The sequence below is a fragment of the Corvus hawaiiensis genome, chromosome 8 (assembly GCF_020740725.1).
Source record: "Corvus hawaiiensis isolate bCorHaw1 chromosome 8, bCorHaw1.pri.cur, whole genome shotgun sequence".
In the NCBI taxonomy this organism is placed as follows: domain Eukaryota; kingdom Metazoa; phylum Chordata; class Aves; order Passeriformes; family Corvidae; genus Corvus; species Corvus hawaiiensis.
Window position 1 is genome coordinate 15,725,491 of NC_063220.1, and position 24,173 is coordinate 15,749,663.

The following is a 24,173-nucleotide window of genomic DNA, read 5'->3' on the forward strand; positions in this document are numbered from 1 at the left end:
TTGAGTGGGTTGATTTACACCTCTGACTCAAGGAATCCCAAAACATAAAAATTTCAGTCAGTCCTTCCCCTGCTCCAGAGAAAGGGCAGATTTGTAGTATCAGCCATCAACACACAGGTGAGGCAGGGGACATCTCATGACATATGACTTAAAGGAGGTAGTGGGGTTTTTTAACAATATAGATATTTTAAAGCCATCATTCATGTAAAAGCTTTTCCATAAAACTTGCATGATTAAGAACATTTACCAGCACAGAATTATACATGAATTTTATAGTAAAAGTTTAGAGATGCTGGAAACAATGCCTGAAAAATCTGATAATGTCCTTTCCTGACCTCTGTAGAATTTGTTGTATAAGAGTGTGTTTAATTGATTGCAACTAATTAGGAGAAGGGACTAAAATAACTCCTTGAACTGCAGCAGTTCCACTACCACTGATTCCATTTGTGTAGCTATCGAAGTAGAAGTTCCTTTAGACCTGTTTTAAAGGTAAAATTATTGTTATGGTGTATTTATGCACTACAGAGATATTATGTTTGCTTGGCAATTCATTGCTCAACAAAATTGTTTCCTGGGTGCACCAGGAGTTATACCTGCTGTTTATGCTAACGAGAGCTTCAGTACTGCAACATAATTCATGAGACTGCAGGTGCAGCATGGCCACAGAGTAAAACTGGGTTTTACCAACAATTCATACTAATGTTGTAGGGTTAACAAAGCTTTCAAATACAGATTCCTTCCCCATTCATCCACTATAAATTGGATCACTAAAGGTGCTGTAGTCTTCATCACTGGAGGAAAGGCAGTGAAGTTAAAGCTAAGGGTGGGTGTGTTGGCTTCCTGTGCTTCTGCAAATAAAGCTGTACAGCAGCAGTGGACAAGGATCTGAGAAGTAATTTCAGATGTTAGTGGTAACCTATTCAAAACACAAGTGAAAAAAGCAAGGAGAACAATGGATGGCCTTCGGTGACAGTCTGCAATACAAAAGTAGTATGATTAAAAATGAAAGCATTTGCTACTATGTTCTCTAAACTATGTAGTCTCTTCAAATACCTTTAAAGATTATTTTGCACTGCAGAAAACATGGCATCATACATGTGATACAATGAGCAACATCCATTTTTTTATGTCACTATAGAAAAAATGAGACAGGTCACACACTGGTAGAAACTTTCCTACAAATTTTATATATTCTTTAATTGAATTGTTCAGTAGCATTGTCAACATGATAAATCTGCATGCTTGAAACAGAATTATGACAATACTAAAAAAATTCAAATATCTATATTTTGCCATCATTAATAGCCTTATTTGGGTAATTGTAAGATGTTGCTCTCCTATGTACAAGCTAACAAATATATTAATTTAAAAGTAATTAAATCAACAGTCAAGTTTTTTATTCCAAGCTCCTAGCCTAATATACAAGAAATCTGTACCATGCCAGAAATTAAATGTTCCTTATCTGCTACAAGGTGTGATTTAGAAAGCACAACCTTAGTAAATCTACCTTAGCAATATACAGTGGAGTAACCAGATGTCAGACACTTCCACTCCTAAAATCTGAATTTCTGTCTGCATGACTTATAGTGTGATTCCCTAACTGGATCTACTGTTTTGTGTAGATGCCAATTTTTCCAGAATTCAAAAATCCCAAAACCCCTGAAGCTGTTATGTGTCTGTTAGCTGCCTTTGGCAAGAATCTGAGGTTTTGCACTTCAGTTTATCCTTCAGTTATAAGATGCATATGATTTCCTTCTACTGCTATCTGCAGAGTCTAAAAAGAAGCTCAATATCACCTTTGGATATTGAGCTCAGAATCACTAGAGAAAAGCTGGCCATCTATCAATACACAGCAGTGAACCAAAAAAACTAAACCCAAAACCCATAAAACAAAACACTTGAACAAGCTTGATGCCATCAACTAAATAGAAGTGACAGATTTACTTTTGCATAATAATTTTCAAAAAGCAAATACAAGTTTGCTGCTGTGTGTGCATAGAGACCCTGTGCACACATTTAGATGTCACAATACATGTGCAGTGTTTCTGTGTGTTTAGCCAATGTTAGATGAATATTTAGATACAGATCTGGTTTTGCTATGAAATCTGTTAGGAATCACCAGAAAAATGAAAATTCCTTCTAGCCTGGCAGACAAAGAAGAAAGCAACTCTGTGGTATTTGACATGAGAACACAGTGAGCTTCCCCCACTGCACATTCAGAGAGGCACAAGTTACTGTTTTACCTTTGCATGGGCTGAAAAACTCTCTTCCATCACAGCTGCAGAAGGCACATCCGAGTGCCTGTGAAGGCAGGGAGGCCCAAGGGGAACCACCCCAGTGCCTATCCATCCCACCCTTCACAACTCCCAGACAAGCCCTTCTTCTCACTGTGTGACTCTTCCAGCCTGCCCCAAACCGCTGCTATGGCACTGACACCTTAAGCATATGCAGTACAAGCGTTTTGTGCCAGTGAGATATGCCAACACCCAGAGGCAGTGCCAGCCCACTTCTAGGCAGCACTGGAGGGAAGCTTTCCTGGAAAGAAAGATCTGCAGCCAGCACACTGCATTTTATCAAAGATATAAACACCAACCCACCAGATGTGCCTTTATTTCCTGGTTTTTCAGCAAGGACACTCATCCTTTTAATTTTTCCAAAGACAAATATTGTCAAATGTTGGGGAAATGCTGCAAAAGGTAATTATCCTAAAGCTCACCACTGAACTAATACAAAACGACTTAGGGAGCTGTCCTGCACAACATATCTATGTCAAATGCAAATTGCATTTTATTTGAAAGTGAATCAAACAAATATATCAAGACTAAGGTCTTTTTGAAATTTAAAATGTTCAAAGTCAAGTCATGCAGGCATTATAGCCACAAAATCTGTGATAAGTTGGCCACAACACCTCAAATCAATTTGACTGCCTTCAGAATAGAAGTAATCAACATTTATATGGTCATTTCTTTGAATATTTCTTGCCTTTGAGTGGCTAAAACCCAATCATTTTTATGGTAATATCATATTCTGTTTTATAAACATACTGAGTATCAAACTGAACTTTTATAGGAAACTAAATTACATGCATTTCATAAAAATTTAGAAGTAATAGCTCTTCCTTTACACTTCTGTTGAACCTAAAAACACAAAAGGATGGTATATTAGATCTGAAGTGCACCATGCAGTTTCATTTTTCATCAATAGTACCATACTTGTGATAGTTACTCAATATGCAGCTCATGTCTGAGTGATGCTAATCTAGTCCTAATGTGCAAATCAGCATTAAGCCACAGCTGCATTGCACAGAGCATATTATATTCTCTTGCCTTTTAATGTTCGAACTTTCTACACTGTGCTCCTGCTTTTCAGTTCCCTCTAAGTGTAGGTTGCTTGTTTGATGTTTTTTTTAAATTCAGTTTTGAATTCCCAGTGACAGATTGCAAAAGATATAAAAAACAGTGAAGTTTTACCTGAACTTTAGAACTGAAAATAGGAGACTTTCTTAATAGATTTGTATATGGAAATTTACTAAAAGAAATCTTAACACAGCAAAAATTGTCAGATATTGATTCTAAACAACTTTCATGTACTTCTCCTCTTTCTTGCTCTTTCAAAATGTGTTTCAAATTCCATGGCTGGAATAGGAATGCCCTGGAGAAAACCAGAGCCATATTATTCACCAATACTCTACAGGGGATTTCTGAATAATATTTAGAAAATGGAACCTGTGTCTTCCTGTGGGAGATTCCTGGCTCTGTGCCAGTGTAAAACACTGCCAGAGCTTGTCAGGTTCAACTCACCAAGCCTGTCCTTTGACATCCATTTCTGTCAGCATTGCTACTGAGAAAAAGCAACTCTTGTCCAGAAAAAGCAACTCTCATCTCACTTGGGTGCTCCCTCCTATCCCTGCAATGCAGAAGCAGCAGACAGGAAAGGACAGGAACCACATCTGCTTTCAATAGTGACCAGAGCAGCCAAACACACCACACTTAGAACTCCTCTGTCGCTATCCAAAATCTTCAGAGTCCCACCTTCCCCAGTTTCAGCTAAAAGAGTATTTCCCAATGCTACAAGTGATATTTTCACAGCATGGGATATGGGAACAGGTGGAAAGATATTAATATTGTTTTAGGCTGCTTGGATATTGTCTTGGAAAAAAGGTAACCAGCATTGGGTTCTGTTCAGATTGATCTGACATCCATCCCTGTATATTTAGTCTTACAAATAAAATTCAGACCATGAATGTCTTGAGTTTCCAGAGGGGGGGAGAAAAATTCTTTTCTAGGTCCTATATATACAAAAGAAATTAAAGACTTATTAAGTACATTCTTATAACCTAATTCTTCTGAGAAAGAGCCAAAAGACTCTTGCAGTGTTTTCCCTGAGTGTCAAGCAAGCACAGAAAGCTTAGGTAATTCAGAGAAACATGGTACAAGTCGCAGGTACTATTGAGTCACACCCTTGGGCTGGCAGTTGACACCTTAAGGCCACAAGTCCATATCCAGGGTTTAAAAATATATTGCATATCTCAGAAAGCCCTAAGCTTTTTACAATGACACAAAATTTTAATATTAATGTTTTGGCATACCCATTGTTTGTCCTACCTTTGGCAAGCACAGAAGGTTACCATGGCAAAAAAACCTGATTGTTCACCACAGAAAATTGATGTTACAAAAATACACATTTTCAGCTACAAAAATTAATTAGGCCACGTAACTACATTAATTGAATTGTATTTTTACACAGCTTTTATTCCTCTGACATTGCTTTCTCCTATTTGTCTACCATCTGACACCTTCCCTGTCACCTTTCCCCTCTGCATTTCACGGCGACTGAGCCCGCTCCCCGTTTAGACCTCCTTGCCTTCAGCGCCTTCCAACACCCAGTGCTTTGTTTCTGCTCCTCTTTTAGCCAGGGTTCTCCTTCCCTTTGCTCCTTAATTATTTTCTATGGGGCATGGATTGAAATTTCTCCTGCTGACATTCCTCATGGATTTACACTCCTTCAGAGATTCCTCATTTCCATTCTTCTCAGATGTAAAGGTTTCCTGTCAGAAGCGGCTTAGATATCAGAAGTGCATTTTCAGAAACGCCTCAATTTCCAGGTATTTCTACAGACTGTGCTCACTTTCTAAATGAAGAGTGGATAGTAGCAGGAGCTGGGCACCTTGAGCGCTTTGTCTTCTTTATGCAAAGACAAGTGATCTCAGCACCTATCCCTTTAGCAAGTACTTTACAGACTTTGAAAACACAGTTAAAATAAAGTCGCTTAAAATGAAAGTTTTCAGGGTAGGTAGAAACTGAAAATCGTTTCTTCTCCACGGAGATAGGTGCAAAGCATTAAAAGAGAAGGCAGAAAATGTAACAAAGAGTAGGGCAGTGCAAGCTTCGCCCCCGAGCAATTCTTGCAGCGATGCAGTGGGGGAGGGAGCAAAGGGACAGGTAAGAACAGATCCCTAGGTCGCCCTGAACATCAGCAGCTGCCAGCTACAGAGGGCTTTGGCTCTTACTGTTTCTAACCAAATAGGAAACTGTTTCTGAAAGCAGAATCAGTTACTTAGAGTCATTTCAAGAAGAGGAAAATGGTAAGAACATGTCTTAGAAAGAAGACAAATGTTGTTTAACTTATCAAGTAACTAGAAGCAAAGAGTCATCTTAAAGAGACATGGGCTAAAGAAAGGTATTTTACAGCTTAGCACCTCTTCTGCTTATCAACCATCTTCAATGAAGTCGTAAGGTACAAGGGTATTACACATTCATGCATCATCAAAGCATGAGGAAACTGTAAAGTAAAAGCAAAATTTGCATATTTATCCTTATTCTCAAAAAAAAAAAAAAAAGGCAAAAGAAATATGAAGCTAGATTACTGAATGTATATATAATTTCTGAAATGTAGGGCACTATGAAGATATGCATCATTCTTGGCACACAAGAATACAAGTGATTTTAGCTATCAAGTTATTAGTTAAACATATATGAATATTAATAAATAAAAAGCTCAAAAGAAATTATTAGACTGAGATACAAAGTCAAACATCATTATCACTGGATTCCCATTATTGTTAGCTTAGAAACTGAATTTTATCCAATCATTTTGAATTATTTTCCTGCCAAGTATTTTCAAATATCTCAAAAGCAATTTAATAAAATTGTCTAATGTCATAAACTAGCAATGGAATCCTGCAGTAAAAAATCCTGAGCCACTGCAAAAGTATTTATTGCAGGAGTGGCCCGTTATTTTATTTTCTGTGACAGAAGAGCATTTCTATTCATATTCCAAATGCTGCTGCCAGAAATTATTTGAACATAATTTTTTTGTGTTTTATGCAGTAGCTGCAAAGGATACGAAGTGCTTGTCTGCTTTCCAGTCTTTAAGCTCCAGCACACAACAATTCAATCAAATTCTAAATGTCATGTTAGTCATAATTACATTAAATATGGATTAAAGGAATATCTTTTGATGCAGAATTCTTTGTTCTTAAAGTTTACTGATAATTTTAAATGTTAAGTTTTGTGTACCTTTCAAGTTCGGGGAACATGAAGAAGAATGTGAGAAGTTGTGGAAATTAAGCCATTGTGTCATAGTTTCTAATGTGGACTTTGTAAGCCCTTAACTGAAAAATAGAAGTCCAGAGTTTTGCAATTTTTAATTTCCTCCTCTTTCTGTTTTGTTCAAATATCCCAGTTACAAAAGTGCACCCCTTCTTTTGAGAATTTGTGATTAGAAGAATCTTCATTTTGGTTGCTTTAGTACTCTTTCCTTCATGAAAGATCAGGGTATTTTACAATGCATGTAAGTTGCTTCACAACACTAATGTCCAAAATCATTAGTAATGTTTAAAAAAATCGAGCCAGAAACTATAATCACTCCCCCATTGTTAAATACCAGCTGCTAACCGTTTCAGAAATCTTTAGCATGCCTAATCAGAATTTAGTCCTACTGCTTTCACATTATCTGTTTCCAATACAAAGCAATAAACTCCTAATTCTCCAGTCTTTATTTTATCCTTAAAGAGGCAGGTGAAGAGGGGCACCATAGTGCTCTTAACCTGAGAGAGATTTCTGAAGGCTTCTGGGAAAATCAACTTTTCTGCAGTAAAGGCTAAAGCCAGCTGAATATTAGCAATTCTCATGAGAAGGCATGAACAAGGTTAAAAATTGATGTTGTAGAGGAGTTTTTCCAAGAAAGGGACAGCTCTTAGGGCTCCATTGGTTTGGAAAGGTGAATACATATACAACTCCACTGAAAACAAGAAAATCCTGTGAGAACCAGACAATATAGCAGGGAGAAAAGGCTCCTTGGGAATAGGCTGGGAAGAGTCTGGAGTTTTAAGTTGTCTGTTTCTACTGAGTTCAGAAAGGAAGGACTTTATGAGCTTTCTATGTAAAAACAGGATTGCATTAAGTACAGCTGACTTTAGACTAAAGTCTCTATTCCAAACAGGGGGAACCTGGAAAGGCCTCGAATATTAACACTTTACTTGAGGCAGTGGGTGATGGTAGTGCCAAAATGAGATAAATTTCCAAGGAGATACATTTCAACCTACTATTCTTAATCAATCAAAGAACTAAATGGAGTCCTAAGTGCAGAAATGAAAGATGGCTAGAAATAATTATTGAAAAAAATTAAAGGAACTTGCATTTCAAAAAAAAAAAAAAAAAGCAGAGAAAGGAATACCCTTTTGTTAAAACATGTCTAGATACTGCAACTCCAAAGCTACTAATTGTAAAGTGACATGAATGAAAGCAAAACAAGTACACTGTTACCCCCACAGAACAACCACAGGGGTGTTACATGAGGACGATTATGCCAGGACAGTCCTGCTGGTAGATTTTCACTTAGACACAGTTGTAGCCTAAGATTTAGATACAACCCACAATAACCTGAGCACATTTTGCTGATGCTGACTGAGCTGTTATGGCTATATTAAAAAGCTTAACGCACCTAAAATGAAAGTCCATGAAGTTACCAAGTGTCAGGGAGTTTCCCCTTAATGAAATGAAGCCATCCTGGGGTTTTTTATAGGATGACATCTGCTCTGAATAAGGACGATTCTACGGGAAAGGAAAAAAAAAAGCAAACAAAACAGGAACACTAACCCAACCCTATAGATTGCTACTAATGTAGTGACTGCTAAATTTCAATGTAATATTGTCTTTAATTTAAAATGATCAGCAGATGTCTTGCACAACCAGCATACTGCTAAGAGCAAAAGCTTCCAGCCATTCCTAGAATGGCTCAAAAAACACTATTAAATATTTATCAATCTTTCCATATCTAAAAACTTATGGAATTTGCCCACATTAAAAAATAAAAACAAAGCACACACAAATGCAGTTGCAGAGATCTTTCATGAGTTTTCCCAGTGCCAATTTCGTGCACAAGTGCAGACCTTACCATTAGGGAATCTGGCTTGAAGTTTAGGTTGGACTGCTGGGAAACCACATCACACACTGGTGCTCAGGAAGAAGCATGTTGGAAAGAATTTAGAATTCCCAGAGGTCCTACAAAAACAGTGCTTAGAAGAGTAAGAATTTCAATCATTTCATGTATTTTAGGCCCCTGGAATACTGAAGAGTAAATTCTATCCAAAATTCACATTAGTGTGTCAAATGCAGAAACACAGGTCCTGTTTGTAGGATACTTGATTTCCTCTAGGCACTCTTACCTGCAGCATTTGACTTCACATTAATAAGCAGATAGACACAAAATTCCTACAAAAGATACTTTAAATTGTTTATTAATATTGTTTTGACCTGCTATAGAAGACTTTTATTTTGTTCCTTTGCTTTTCTATTTATTTCCTCCAATGTTCCTGTGTAGCTGGGTTTTTTCAATTAACAGTTTAACTATTTTGTCCCCTGCTACTTGAATGCAATTTACACTTTTAAAAGGTGTTATTTTCTGCATCCATTGCAACACAGTCCTTGAAAAGCATAGGACTGAGAACTATTAAAACCTTACAAATGCGCAGGGGTTGATTTCTCATGGTACGACTCTGATAGAGTAAAAAGTTGATTTTCTACCAAACTTACTTAAATGTCCCAGTAGACATCCAGAACATCTAATCAGCATAATATGAGTAGGCAAGGTGCTTAACCATCTGAATGTAGGATGAGATACAACGAATCTAACAAGTCATAAAAATTTTTGGTTAAAAAAAATACAGGCATTAGACTACAAACATATGTTATCTATTTATAGCTGGTGACCTATTTTACTCACTCAGAACTACTCAAGGCAAATGTTGGCATTTGCCCTTAACCCCTACTTTCCTGTGAAGAGGAAAATGCAACACTTCATTTGTGCATTAGATTGTCTGGGTCCTGTAGTACATAAAAAGCAGATTAGAGAAATGTCTTATGTGCCAGCATCACACTAAGTGAAAAAGACTCTTCACTGGAACAAACAAACAAATCAACCTCAAAACCTCAATCTTTTACCTGAATGTTTTTGATTCAGGTGGTTTCAGAGTATCTGAAATACATCTGTACAAACACAGCACCGAATTTTGAAGAGGCAGTAGGAAAAAAGAGCAAATAAATTCTGCAAGTGTATCATCCCCAAAGCCTGGGGTTTATTTGGTCATATATACACTTTCCAAACAGAAAGTCCTCTACTGACAAAATTTCAGTGTTTTTTAGAACTGTACCATGCATTATTTATGGTGTTATCCTTTCTTCCTTTTCCCTGTCCAATTAAGTATTCTTGATTTTTACAGGGTAGAGCTACATTTTCTGTTGGGTCTTGAAGGACTTTTGTGACTGTGCTCATGAATAAATTCAGAAATATATGAAACTGAGGAACTCAACAATTAGGTCATAGGAGGTTTTTTATGTTTTCCTATGTTTTTCATCCCAACACAAACCACCACATTGGTTCCAAATGCGAGAAATATCCATTTGGTCAGCCCAGATAAAACTGGTATCATTTGATATTGGCAGACAATAGCTGAATTTCCACAACATAACATGAAGTATATCTGCAACATCAAGAGTTCCTTGGATACGATTTTTGCCTTTGTTGAGCTTCAGCTCAAAGTAACCCCTATTCATTAATTTTAATCAGCTAAAGCCAAATAGAGCCACTTTTGTCATGTTAAACAGTACCCAGAGTCACAGACACTCTGCAAAAGCCTGGTTATCAGTCAGTTCAACAACTCTCCCAACATCCACCATCTGATCTTGTGCACCTCACACACATTCAAATGAGCTACAGATTCCCCCTCTCACATGTGGATAATAGTGGAAAGACATAATCATTTAACAAACATATTAGAGTGGAAAATGCCAGGGTCTTTTACTTGGCAGGTAATGCAATAGAAATTATATAATTTGGTTTTCCATATTTAAGTATTCTAGAAGATATCTGGTCATACTATGCAGGTATACTATTTGGCTGGGTAAATAGAGTCACGTAAAAATCAGTAGAAAGTACTAAGTAAAAATAAAATTTACTTTTATTACTTTATGTTTTACTTTTCTAGACTAAAAATACAATACTTCTGTTTTGATTTATGTAGGAGGTACACACCACTATGGGTTATTTCATTCATTTATAAGGACAAGTTTCTAAATTGATTTTATTTTCTAAGCCTGCATATCTGAAGTTTAAAACCTGTGCTTCTCTCCCCTCCAAGAAAAATAAGTGAATGTAAAATACAGATTTAGCAAAAACACCCATCCAATTCATCAGCATCCTCCATTATTAGAGAGTTTAATTTTTTTCATTTTTTATACTTTTATTGCACCAGAAATAGCTACAAGTAGTTCCATCCTATAATTGAAGTAATATGGTCATGGCTAGCAGCTTTAATCACCAGAATGAATGTGGAAAGCCATGCTAAAAAATAGTACTTGCAGTATTTATTGAACTATGAAGAAATTTAAGTAATCAAAATTGACTGGTTTTATCCAAAACAGTTATTTTATTTTACTCATGGTCAATTTAAAAAGAGCTGGATTCACATTGATATTGAACTCATCACAAACCTTTTAACAGTGGGGGATTAACTTCTAATAAACAAACAATTTGTCAGCAGTTGATAATTGATATATCAAAATTCAAATGTTCTCTCTTTTTGTGTTCTTTTTGTGTTTTACAAGCGTATGTGCCCAATTGTAAGGATGGCTGTTATGCAATATGATCATCCATTATTGCCTCTTGACTTTCACAAATCATCGAATCATTTAGAGACCAGCATATGTTTTTTATATTAGTGCACAATGTTCACACAATTACTAGTTTGCTTCTTCATGTAAACAACACTGACAGTCACTCTGCACAATACATTTCTTTAAAACCTTGATTAAAGCATTTAAATGTAAAAATAGAAATACTTGCTGTAAGCTAAATTTCAGTATCAGTCAATGGCTTGAGGGTGAGAAAGGGAGAGACAAAGTTAACCAACAGTGACCTTTTTCCTAAAAAGAAATACTCCCACACACAAGGAAACTGGGGTTAGGAGAGCAATTTAAAGTTAACATGCTGGTCGCTTTCATCCCAGTATAAATATCGCTGGCTTTCAGATACCATTATCATGACAGACTAATATTAGAACTGTTCACAAATATGGGTATTGTTTTCCTGGAATGAGCTTATTTTTGAAATTATGTGAAAAGATATTTGCATGAACGGTTTTGACCTCTTCTCTTGCTCTTTGCCCATTAATATATCTCAGCTGGTTTGTATTTTAACATTCCGAAACTTCCAGTTGCTTTCAAAGCTCAACTTTTCTCAAAGAAAACATGCTGCTTTTCTTTTCTCCTCACACTCTGAACTCTGCACAAGCTTGCTAATAGATTTAAAGACATACTGCTCCAAAACGGTCCAATGGCAGCACACTGAAATTCAAGTGTTATTTCATGAACTGCCAGGAAAGGAAACAGTGTCTGTATGTCAGGGGAAATTTGGAATTTCTTGTAATCATTTAATCTTGGTTGTCAACAGCATGTTGGGTCATTGACTTATAAAGCCTTGAAACCAAAATATTTATTTTTAGACACTTTAAATACATATTCTGGTATTTATTTCACTTCAAGAGCCATGCTTGCTAACTACCGTAATTTAAATTTTACAAATGGGTAGAAAAAGTCCTCTCTAAAGTAGATTCATGTATGTTTATATATAGTGGAAGAGTCATTGCCATGACATTTGGCATCATTCTTATAACCCACACTAATTGCCTTGCTCACAGTTAACTTGGGTCACTTCTAGAATGAGCCAAAAGGAAGTCTGTTTCACTTGCATTCCTGAACAGTATCTAATGCTATAAAATCAATGCTGAATGTACTAACAGCAGGATTATAAAATCAGAATACTTAAAAGGTTTGAGAACTTCAGACATAGACAGACTTCACTAGCTAACTTGAAGTGTCAAAGAGAAAAAGACCAATATTTTCATTTATGAAGATTCATCACGCTGAGGGGGAAGGGAAAGATGCACATGCTGGGTACCCCAGGACCTTGATTAAATATGCAGATCTAGCATGAAATCCAAATAAATAAATGTTCATGTGTAAAGACCAAGCAGCAATATAGAAGTATAAAAAACACAAATACTGTATCACTTACATACTGATACTCTGTAAAGCAATATATACGCACATGAACACCATAACTTCAACCTAATATGATGAGTCCTGTATCCAAAACTAGATGTCCTTTTTCCTGTTGAAATTGTCTAACAGTTTAACATCTATTAGATAGATATACATCACCTAACAAATAGGTCATTATACCCTTAAATTTCCATATAAGAACAAAGGAGGTGAAAAACTTTCAAAGCACTTTTTCCTTTGCTTCTTTCTAACTGATGCTATCTGTTCAGGTCTTGACAGCTGAAGTAAAAGGAAATCAAACCTCTCAAATTAAGTTACTCTCCACCTTGATAGCTATCCCCACAACATCTATCACCCAGAAGCATTCATTAGGACCAGACATGTTGCACTGACAGAAGACATTGTTGATTGCATTAAACCAGAAAAGACTTTAATTAAACCACTTAAGCACACTAACAAATTTAATGGCATCCGAGAACGACAGGATATTGGGGTATGGGGGAGGGAATGCTCTGTCTACAGGCTGTCTTTCAAATTCCCAAACTGAGAAAAACAAAGCAGATGTTTAAATCAAATATCCTTAACCACTTTGTAACCGACTACATAATGAGAAAGTTCGTAAAGCTCTTTGTGTCACTGGTAGCATTGACTAATACTGTACAAGCCTTTGGCTTTGCCCCTTCAAGATGTGGCTCTCAAAATTTGGGGCTGTCCCGGCCATAAACCACTAAGCAGCACCCTGCTCTCTATCACAGACCAGGAGACATGTCACCACTCTGTGCTATACCTATCTTCCTCCCCACCTTAGAAGTCCTCATCCACATTCACCATGCTGTGACCCAACAAAGATTTTGCTCATGCTTTGAGTAAAGACATTTACAGACATAGGCACGTGTAGCTGTTTTTCTCCAGGGGCAGAAATAGTTTCTTCTGTTTCAGCCAGGGCCACATGTTGCATGCACTGCTGGCAGATGGTCTTTTCAACACATAACAGTTGTGAAGGCTGAGTTCTTGCAGCAGCTCAGACCTAGCATGTGTGCTTCACAGTAAGAGGTCTTAATTGTGCTCAATCTTGATACCTCTGCTGCTTACCTAAATTATCACTATTACAGTATTTTGTCCTACTTGTAAAGACTGCCAGCCAGCACCTTCAGGTCTATCTTTTCACAAAGTTATTTCAGCCATTGAAATGCAGCAGTCATGATCTTGCTGATGGAGTCCGTGATTACTCACTATTAATAACGTTGCTTGCTGTGGTTGAGGTAATATGAATCAAGCAAATCAAGTGCTCATTTTCAAGATGCCTACAGATACACAACATATTTGTGACTATGTGAATTAAAGAGTACCTATATAGGATAGATATAACCACTGAGATTATTAAAATCTAAACAGTGGAACTAAAGCCCTACCTCAAAACCCTAAACCAGTATCAAAGGAGGGACAGCAAATCTATTCCACTATGCAGGGAGAACTTTCAAAGTCAAGTAGCTCAGCACGTTTCTGTGTGGGCATTTGAAATTGTTTCTTCAATGTAGATGCACAAGGAGCTTATGAGGTGGCTTATTTCTAAAGAGAAGACAGCCAGCCATCAAAGTGTTTAGGGTAGACAGGCATGTACTAAGTCACATTTGGTTTCCTGATTCAGCAAGAGTATTTGTTCTTATAATTAAGATTTGCTACTTCTAGTTCCCTTGATGAAATGTAATGTGCTTACAATTATGCAGATGTTCTTGCTTAATCTTTCAAGAATATATAGGTTTTGATTTTAAGACTGCTGTTACAGCTTAACTGCTGCTGACAGCTTCTGCCATAGTATTTGCTCTGAGAGGTGAGATGATTCTCATACCCCTTCTCTACAGCTTTTTCAGGCTCAGCTATTTCCCAGCACTTCTTGTTCTAATTGTTTTTGTCTAGATGCAGGAAAGCAAAAGGCAGCTGATTCTGCAGGCAGTGTCAGCAGGGAGCACATCTGCACAGTTCCCAGGCCCTTGGCCAGCAGGGGAGAGCTGAAGGTCCAATGTCACCCACTTTCTGGGATTCTCCAAGATTGATCCCACTGCTCCCAACAGCCTGACACACCTGGGGAGCACCTGTATTTAGTTATTTGGCTTGTATAACTGCAGTTCATTAAGATGATAACTTCCCTTCCCCGAAGAAAGAAGAGTCCTTGCCAGTCTCAGCTACCAGTGACCTGAGAATTGATTCCTGATATGCTGTTTCCTGTTGTCATTTTCAGTGTCCCTCATGAGGGCAGGATGGAAACAGTTAGTACCCAGAAAACTGAGTTTTGTATTTCAGTGCAATGCACAGAGCATCTTGCACTGACTCAGCCTCAGCCATTGTTCACAGACATTACTCTTCCTACTAATTCAATATTCAAGTACTAAAACACCACCACCACAACCATTTTAGCTCCTGCCTCCTCCCATTCCCTTAGTAAGCAAATTAGATTAACTGAAGGGACTTTTTCATACCTGCAGAGATGTCTGCTCACTTAAGGAAATACCAAATAGCAAAACCAGATTATTCCAATAGGAAAGAGGAGCTAGAAAGAAACTGCACATAACCACACAGCCAAGGGACAGTCTTTGTTTTCACAGCATAAGCTAGACACAGAAGGGCACCACTTGACTCAAATCACCTGCATGCAGTTACTGGAACAGGATCAGGTAGCTGGAAGCAGCAGCTGGCCTCAGACCTGTTTCAGCCCTGACAAAGGCAAGATTATTAACAGAAGCTGGCAGTGTCAATTCTGCTTTATGTCATTATTAAGCTGGGTCAACAGCATATTGCACTCACACCTTGGGCTGAGTCCTGAAGAAAGGTCAGTTCTTAAAGCACCAGGTCTGCTTCCAGCAGGACTCCTCTGTACTGAGGACATTTCTGCAGCATGTCCTGTTTCTTGGCATTTTGACTACAGACTGGAAACATTTTCCAGGCCTAAAATCTTAGATGTGGCCAAAAAATGGAACTTTTGACACTACAATATTTCCCTTTGCTCTGATTCAGAAGGAATAGTTGCAAACCTCACATAAAAGTAAAAATAAAGTGCTTTGGAACCACTAATGCAGTAATGCTTACATGCCTCATTTGGGTCTTTTACCTTATATTAAAAAACATGAAAATGAATTGATTCAACTTTACCAAGTTTTTATAGATTCTTAATCATCAATGAAGTGAAAGAAGCCCTGAAAAACAATTTGTTTTCATTGATGAAGCATTTTTAGAGATAAATGGTTCTGCTAGAAGAATTTCAGCTGGCTCTTTTGAATTCTCTTTTCTCACAAAAACAAATCAGTCTTACTAATCTTGCAGCCTACATCAGCAGAGGCTCTGCTGCTTTTTGCTGAGGCTGAATTTCTGGTGGTCACAGTTATTTCTATATGTGGTGACTTCCTTCCTCTTTCAAACACTGAAACTCAATTTGCTTAAGCACATAGTGGTGCATTACTACAAAGATATGGGAAGTGGTTTTATTTTCTGTGTTCCAGTAAATGTCCTTTCAGTAAGGACATGCAAATACAGACGGAGCTTGGCCCACAGAACATTACACTCTCAGTGAGGAAGAAAGTATATTTTTGAAAGAACCTTGGAAACCTCTCATCTCTCCATCAGGTCAGCCTAACACTAATGGGGGCATCATGTTCCAGGAAAAATAACATGAACTTTCCCATTGTATGCACTATATAAACTGATTTATTTTACAAATCAAACCTTACTGTCTGTCTTAGAACAAAGCTATTTCTGCAGCCAGTTCTCAAGGAGAAGACCATTCATTCCACATGTGAGATTGAATAAAACAGGTTCAAAAAGTCTTGGACAGTCAAGTATAAGCAAACAGCTCCTGGGGTATACAACAGGTTGGAAACCCTAGGTCATAAATAAATCATAGGTGAACCCACTCATAGCACATATAAGAATAAAGGGTCAACTAGTTTAATGTTTCACTGAGCTCTTAATGTAAGATGGTACTATTGCAATAGGCAGCTTCCTCAGAACAATGCTAACCACAGGGGTTCACTGAGCTACTATTGAAAGAAAACATCTTTCAGTCAAGGAAAAAACAGGTTTCTAACATCTCAACAGCTAAAAAAAGTGGTAGGTGAGGCAGCACAGATTCCTCAGAACCATACAGCTCAACGCACATTAAACCTTATCAAAAAATTCCAAAAACCCTTTGGTTTTGATTTGAAATGTTAGAGCAGCAATACTACAGACAGATCTCCATCAATGTAATAAAGTATTTCCAGCTGCCCTAAGGAATGTGAAGTAATCTACTGTTCCTTCCAGCAAGGGAAACATCTAGATCTCAAACTCCCATTACATGCTGAACACAGCTCTTGGTAACACAATATTAGATTGGCAGTTTTTTAACTAAAAGCATGCCGCCTGAGGACAAAATAACAGCAGCATTCCATCATGGATGACAAATCCACTGTGGACCAAGAAACCCAACCCCAGCAGTCCTATTTACAACAAGCATGTCCTGAATACATTCCCTTGCTACCAATACAACTCGGTTTGTACTGTGCAAGGGTTTATATAAACCAAGTGCAGAGACAGCTGCTCTGAAATCTTAGAGATCTCATGTATATTAACAATTCTGGTGCTACTAGCATGACTTATGCTTCCACAGTTTTGGAAAGGCATCAGTGTCCAAGAGGTAAGGAGAAGCCCCAGGGAGTGCAGACAAAGTCAGAGCGACTCTGCACATAGCAATTGGCCTCATGTCATTGCAACCACTCCCACTCAGACCCCAAAGGTCAAACGCATGTTACAACTGTTAAGCACCTGCAGTGGATTACCAGGCTCAGGACAGATAAGATTCCATCTCCCAGCTCTGGCTGGCACAACTGTTAACAACTAATCTTGTCCTTAGAGAGCAGCTCTGAAGCAAACAGGATTGCTGCTCGGCTCTGCTTTCCCACTAAAGCAGCAGGCTTGCCTATCTGAAATGACAGCTGCTGTTTCTTATACCACTTCTATAACTGTGACTTGAGTCTCATTGCAGAATGTCAACATTTGTGTTCAACAAATATGATTCACCATGTTTTGAAAGTAACAGAGATGGAATGATAGAGGCAGCATATGATTCACCACAGCCTTGAAACTGCACAGTTATGTTTCATTAGAATTATGCTACCAACATTTTTTATCTCTGAGATATTTGCAACAGTTATTATAAACTGAGAAGACTGTAAAAGAAACACTTACAATCAAAAATTGACCAATATTATTTGGCAATTCTTGCCACAAACTGCTAACCCAGAAAAAATAATCTATGATTTTTTTTCCCCACACTTCTAATTACATTTTCACTGAAGCACACTCACTTCCCTTCTTCCTTCAGATTTGCCTTTGTCTTCACCCAGTCTTCTATTGGTGATGTCTTTCATCTTATTATCTGGAAGATAGATTTGAATAATGCTTTTATATTTTTCTATGTTCATTTTAAATTGCACCCTTTGAGTATAGGTATATGACTATAGGTGCCCCTAAGCCATGTTTTTAAAAATAGTTTTTAAAATAATCGATACTTCATTTTTGCATATCTTTGCTTGTTATTAGTAATTTATACATTATGTATATAATGGCACTGGAGACAAAGATAAATTAAAGCCTCAGTGGGGCAGGCATCCTGCAGAGTTTTAGCAAGGGATTTTTTCTTCAAAGACACGAGCAACACAAGCTACACAAAACAGAAAAGAAAAATATTTTTTTAATGCCCTTTGAATAAAAATATGAATGAGAAATGAATATATTAACCATGATTCAGCAAACGAACATGGGAATGATTTAATCACATGTCTATATGCTTTATCAATTCATAGCCTACATATCTTGCCTGAATTCATGTGAGATCTCAGTTTTGGTCATAAAGTCCTGTTTCCCCTCCCAGAGGAGCTTACACTTGTGAGTAATGCCACACCTGAGAAACACATCACAGCTCTGAGGCCAGACTTCCCCTGTTTGTTCATAAGAGGTCAAAAATTGGTAGCTGCCAAGCAGTTTCCCAGCTGACCTTGATGGAATTCTGTAACTCTTACCCTCACCTTTTTTTTAAGCCTCATGCCCCTTTCAACCTTTTCTCCTCTAATGAAACTGTTCATCAGTTCTCTAGCATGAGGCTGTGCATTCAGAAAGGTGACCCACAACCTGGCATTATATAAATGAGACATTACTAAAATAAGCAAGATTTAGTTGGAAGTGCTCTGTAACACCAAGATAAAGCACAGAGAATTGCAATTTTAGTATGTAATACAGTTAAAATCCATTCATCTGCTATGCAAACTGGTCTCACTATAAGGCCACTTTGCACACAAAGTGCTATTGCTGCCACTAGATGTCAGTTTTACACACTTTAAAATGGACAATTCCCTTAAAAACAGTAATTCTTCGTTCACAATAGAAGCAGCTCTCTATTGTGTCATTCTTTCTGAACTAACCTTTAATTTTAAGTATCTCACATTTTATTTACATTCTCTCCACTTCTCCCCCACCTCCTTGGGACATAGATCTCCTTTATTTAAGAAAAAAATAAAAATTTCCTCTATGCATTTATTCCATTATTTACTCAGTCTGAGACACTGGCCGGTTTTCCCAGATAACCTGGCAAAAGTCTATAGCTCAGGTTGTGTCTCTAGAGGCCAGCACTGAAATCTTACTTTTATTTCCCAGAGATATTTTCATATTCCATAAGGACACTTTTACTAAGAAATGCCAAAGTAATTACAGATAGGCTGCCATGCCAGTTAATAAGGGATATCATTAATATGGCTTATTAAAATTTTATGATTTTTCAGATTTTTACTTACATTGACTGCCTAAATTTAGATAGCTGTTGTTTATACACTAAACCTCTGTCTCTCAGAAGTAAAAAATGCAGTTGTACATTCCTCCTAATCAAGGAGCTCCTTCCAGGTGTTTTTCTTGAAAACAGTTTTCATTAACTAGTCTTAACACAAACTTGGTCATACTGAACACAGAACTTCTATATTATGTATTTACTTTATCACAGCAAAATGAAATTGCTTTTTGTCAAGCAAATCTGTCTTTAATCCCTCCCCCCAAAGAAAAATTATTGAAGAAAATTAGGAGGAAGTCAAATTCAGTATACATTATTACATTCAAATATATGCATACACACACAAAAAGCAACAAACACTTCCAAAGCTGTCCATGCTCAGAACTGGCAACATTACAGAATGTAGCTCTGAATTTTTGTAAGGTAATGACAAGACTGTCACCTTACATGCAGCTGTACTGCCCAGATATTGACAGTTTATCTAGCAACACAGTATGTTTGTCTATCATAATGTCAAAGGAATCCCCTCACCCTCATTCACATCAAAATCTGACATCTTCAAGCTCCTACTGATCCTTCACAGCTCTCCTGGATTGTTCAAGGTATTCGTTGCACCTGCAGCTGTAACCATCTTACACAAGTGCCTTCCTACCAGAAAGGGCTGGAAAGGAAGGAAGGGGAAAGATGTATTTCAATGAATTTCAAAACACTGCATCATGCAATCAACTCTATCAACAACCTTCTCCAAAGACATCCAAAAACTTTTTTGAGGCAACAACTCCACTGAAACCATCCATCTGCACGATCTCAGCAACTGTAAAAGCATGGCAAAAAAACTCCAAAGCAAACACAGAATCCAAAACACATCAAGTCCCATGACTGCTGACAGCAATGTTCATGACTTAAGAGCCTTCCTTAGAGAAGTGTTATGCCTGGGGCAAATGATGGGGTCTATATGCTGTGTATTGTGTTGCAACGTTTTACCCCATTCCTTTTACCTTCCTACCAACACTCGCTATCTCTTATCTGCCTACCAGGCATCCCCAGGACTGCAAAATGCCCTAAATCCCACCCAGCCAAGGCACGTAAGCCACCCGCACACACGCTGCTCTCTTGCAAGCGCATGCACTGAAGCAGAGCACCTCAGACATGCCAGATCACTCTGCATGTACTGCACAGTCCATGCACACGAGCCAGACGAAAATACACAAAACCCATTTATGGGTCTGCAGCTCCAGATCGTCACAGGTTGTACCTTCTCTTTGCTTTTGATGCAAGGCGTCTCCTTTGCCAGCACCCATGGTGGCAAGCAGCTACAGCAGGAAAGGCTCAGGTCCAAGATATGCTTCTGCAAGTAAAGGAGCAAAAGACACACCTCAAACATTTGCACTACTACAGCATTTCTCTCGCTCCAGGATGCTGTCTGCAGAACAAAGCTGGTTGGCTCGATCTGCAAGCTAGGAATTTTGGTTACTCTGAGCTACTGAGCTAAGTGAGTTACTGAGAAAATTGATGTTGGGTGAATGAAGCAGCCAGCAGAAATGAGGAAATCAACAGCAGGCTAGAAGAGAACAGATTTTTTTATATGCTTTCTAAATTGTGCTCTAATATGAAACCATAAACATAAAAACCAAAACACAGAAAACAGAAAAAAGGGGGGGAAATGAAACTAAAGAACACTCTGTCCCTTTAGTTCCTCATTGTATATTTGGCAACTCAAATTCCTCCAGGAAAGAGACTGCTTTAACTTCTTCTTTATCACACATATTCATTTGCAACTTATTCCATTCATGCCAATATGAATCACTAACAACGTATATCATAACCAACAACAGAAGCAGTGGTTAATTAAAATCTGGAAGCATTAGTCATCTTCCTACAGAACCTACCATGTAATTTCAAAACTGTTGAGTTTGCAAGATATTTTTGTACCCTTTCCTAGGACCAGAATTCTGCTGCTGCAGAGCAGCAGCAGCTCTTACCTTCAATCAATAGTGCATTTTACTAAAGGAAAAAATAAAAAGCTTTCAGCTGGACCCAGAGATCCATCATCTCAAACCTCAGAGAGCCACATAGCATAATCCCATCATTAAAGACTGTCCCAGAGGAGGGGGAGAAAAAAGTTAAAACTCTCAATAAAAAAATTCCCCAGTAAAGGAATTGCTTAGATCCATAGCTTCGTTCTCTACCAAGCTCCATTGCAAGTTTAAAAACGGCTCCATGTGACCATACACACAGCACTTGCCTGTGTGGAAAGGCGGCTGGGCTTAGGCAGCACATTCGCAAACAGCATCTTGGAAGGATTGAAAGTTACACAAGATATTTCTCTGAAATCACCAAGCCACTATACCCCAGCAATCTTCAGACACACAAAGTAAAGGTTTAAATGCTCTGTTTTGCAAAGAAAAGGGAGTGAGCAAGAATCAAACCTTTACAACAAAAAGCATAGCTGCCTCCACCTCTTACTGAAAAAGTACAAGAGGTGGTGAGGAAATGGCCCTATTCCGGCTGGTCATTGATATGCAGCGGCAATTTGGTGAGTCATCACTACAGCTGATGAAGCCCAAACGAGCCCAGATGGGCCTGTATGGCAATCACACAGCTCAATACAGTTTAAATTTCCCCAGGAATTTGGTGATTTCAGATCTGCTGGATCATCTGCTAATTACCATACCCACTACATGTAGATATGCAGCTGCTTTCTGTTACAGTATAATTACAGGCTAAGTATTAAATGTAGGGGGTTCTCTACTGTCTGAAATGGCATATTTTCACAACAAATATGTCAGAGAAATGCAGAGATTCACTAGAATTTAAATATAGACTGAGGAAATATGTTTTCTCTGAGCATGTGTATGTTCTCCACTTGATCTTCTCTCATACACTTATTATTAGTGTCTCCATTTGTATGCCTGATACAAACTCATCTATCATGCTGATGAGATGGTGAGAGAAAAGGCAAAATGGTTTGGGACTGATGGCTGGGGCATTATTCAGAAAAAACAGATAGGTCTGGGCAAACACCAGTCATATTACAGTGAACTCAATATCACTGAGTTCACTGGAAAGTATCTATTTCAGAGATTTCACATCCACTGTAGGTCTGCCTAGGAAGTGTCAAAAAATACACAAACTAATTTGCTCTTCCCAACACAGAAACAGATGGATGGTTAGAATTGCATCTATTAAATGGACGTATTTTCAGCCTGACCTATCCTCTGCTGAAATCTAAACTGAAAAAGGGGGAATTTTAGCATTAGAAGGTTTCTGGACTGAAAACACGTAATCCCACATCTTGGTACAATCCTAAGACTTTACTGGAAATTTTGCACTAAAGAAAAATCCATAGTTAAAAAAGGGTTTAATTTAGACTAACTTAAAACTCTGACTTAAGAAGTTTGACTGCAAGCTGCACACTAGCTTGAACATCAAAAGCAGTGCATGAACTCCTCATTCACATTGAGGTGAAAGGTATATAGAACTACACAAACCATTGAAATCATTTGGTGAAACTGTTTCCAGTACCTGAATTAGCTTGTTCAGCACTAGAATGGGCACTTTATGTGCCAAGGTAGAACACTACAAATTCTATTTCTTTTTTATCACCAGCTTTTCATGGGTTGAGAAGTCATGCAGAACTTTAGAACCAAAACAGACCAAACATGAGGTTAAATAATATCCCAGCCATTGTTAAAGTATCTTCCACTCAGCCATTGTTATACTTATCTGCTGATTTGAGTAAAAAAAACCCAAAGAAATTCTGTGGTGAAGAGACCACATTAAATGGTTTGCTTATCACTTCTTGAATGATTCATTAACCAGCCTAATTTAATCCACCACATGCCCGGTAAAATTCCAGTTTAACAACGTAGTGTGTGCTACCAGCTTTCTAGAAATGTTACAACAGGCCAATAGCAAAAAGTTAAGCATTAACCAAGATGAGACAAGCATGTAGCTACAAAACTAAAAACTGTTTTTTCATTCACTTTATAAAATATCATTTATTTCACTTCATGGATTGCTCTTGACTAAAATGATCATTTAAGATATAAAACCTGTTTTCTCTCTTTTCAGAATGCATTAGATTATGAGCTGAGCAGATTCAAAACTATGCACCAGCCGTAAGTGTCCCATTATTTTCTGTTTCCCCATTGAATAACTAATACATTTGTACTCTGACAGTTGCTCTGTTAATGAATCAGGAAAAATGAGAAATGAAACCTCTTGCTCAGGTGAATTTTAACATTAATTGACAGGGGTGGGACTTCCTCAGGATTAGGATCCTGGAATGTTTACAAGAGCCATGGTTCAGATCAGCTGACAGGAAAGTCTCTTCTGCACCAGATGCTGGGTGTTATTCTTTCTCAGAACAGAAAGGGACAACCATAATATTAGTAGAAGTACAAGTTCAACTTTTTCCAAAACACAGAGGATCTTTGCTTGTATGGTATTTGAGGTCAAATTTTCAGAATTGGTTCATCTGCTACTTATGGATCAATTTAAGTGATCAATTTAACAATGCACTATGTTGAAAGTAATTTAAATAGAATTTAAATACAGTACTGAATAAGTAAATATAGATATAATGGTTGAGAAATGCCTTTATATAAACTTGTGACAAGTCAAGTTCATTTCAAAGGATATCCTTAATGTTCAAATATATTATTTCTCTTGCAGTACTACAGAGAAATAATATTAGGGAATTTTCTCTATGAGCCAATAAAACCAAGAAGACTTCAGTTTAATATAGTGTGTTGCTTTCTTCACCTAATGGTTGTTGTTATTCCATGTAGCTTTCCCCTCCC

The 24,173-nt window shown here is 37.7% G+C and overlaps 2 protein-coding genes across 9 annotated transcripts in view; one reads left to right on the top strand and one right to left on the bottom strand.

Annotated features, from left to right (window-relative positions):
- Positions 1-24,173, bottom strand: part of DNTT (DNA nucleotidylexotransferase) — a 164,406-nt gene that overhangs the window by 121,829 nt on the left and 18,404 nt on the right. Inside the window, exon 1 of one of the 2 annotated variants that reach the window (XM_048310460.1) lies at positions 20,624-20,882. The exons of the other annotated variant lie outside the window; for it this stretch is intronic. The gene's annotated coding sequence lies outside the window, so the exon portion shown is untranslated. Of the gene's footprint in view, positions 1-20,623; positions 20,883-24,173 lie in introns of those variants that run through there. 2 annotated transcript variants of the gene reach the window in all.
- The window catches only part of BLNK (B cell linker), a 94,914-nt gene that overhangs the window by 7,796 nt on the left and 62,945 nt on the right, over positions 1-24,173 (top strand). For 5 of the 7 annotated variants that reach the window (XM_048310453.1, XM_048310450.1, XM_048310449.1 and 2 more), the window contains exon 3: positions 23,443-23,489. The exons of the other annotated variants lie outside the window; for them this stretch is intronic. In XM_048310453.1, coding sequence (XP_048166410.1) covers positions 23,443-23,489 — 47 coding nt within the window. The remainder of the gene's footprint in view (positions 1-23,442; positions 23,490-24,173) is intronic. 7 annotated transcript variants of the gene reach the window in all.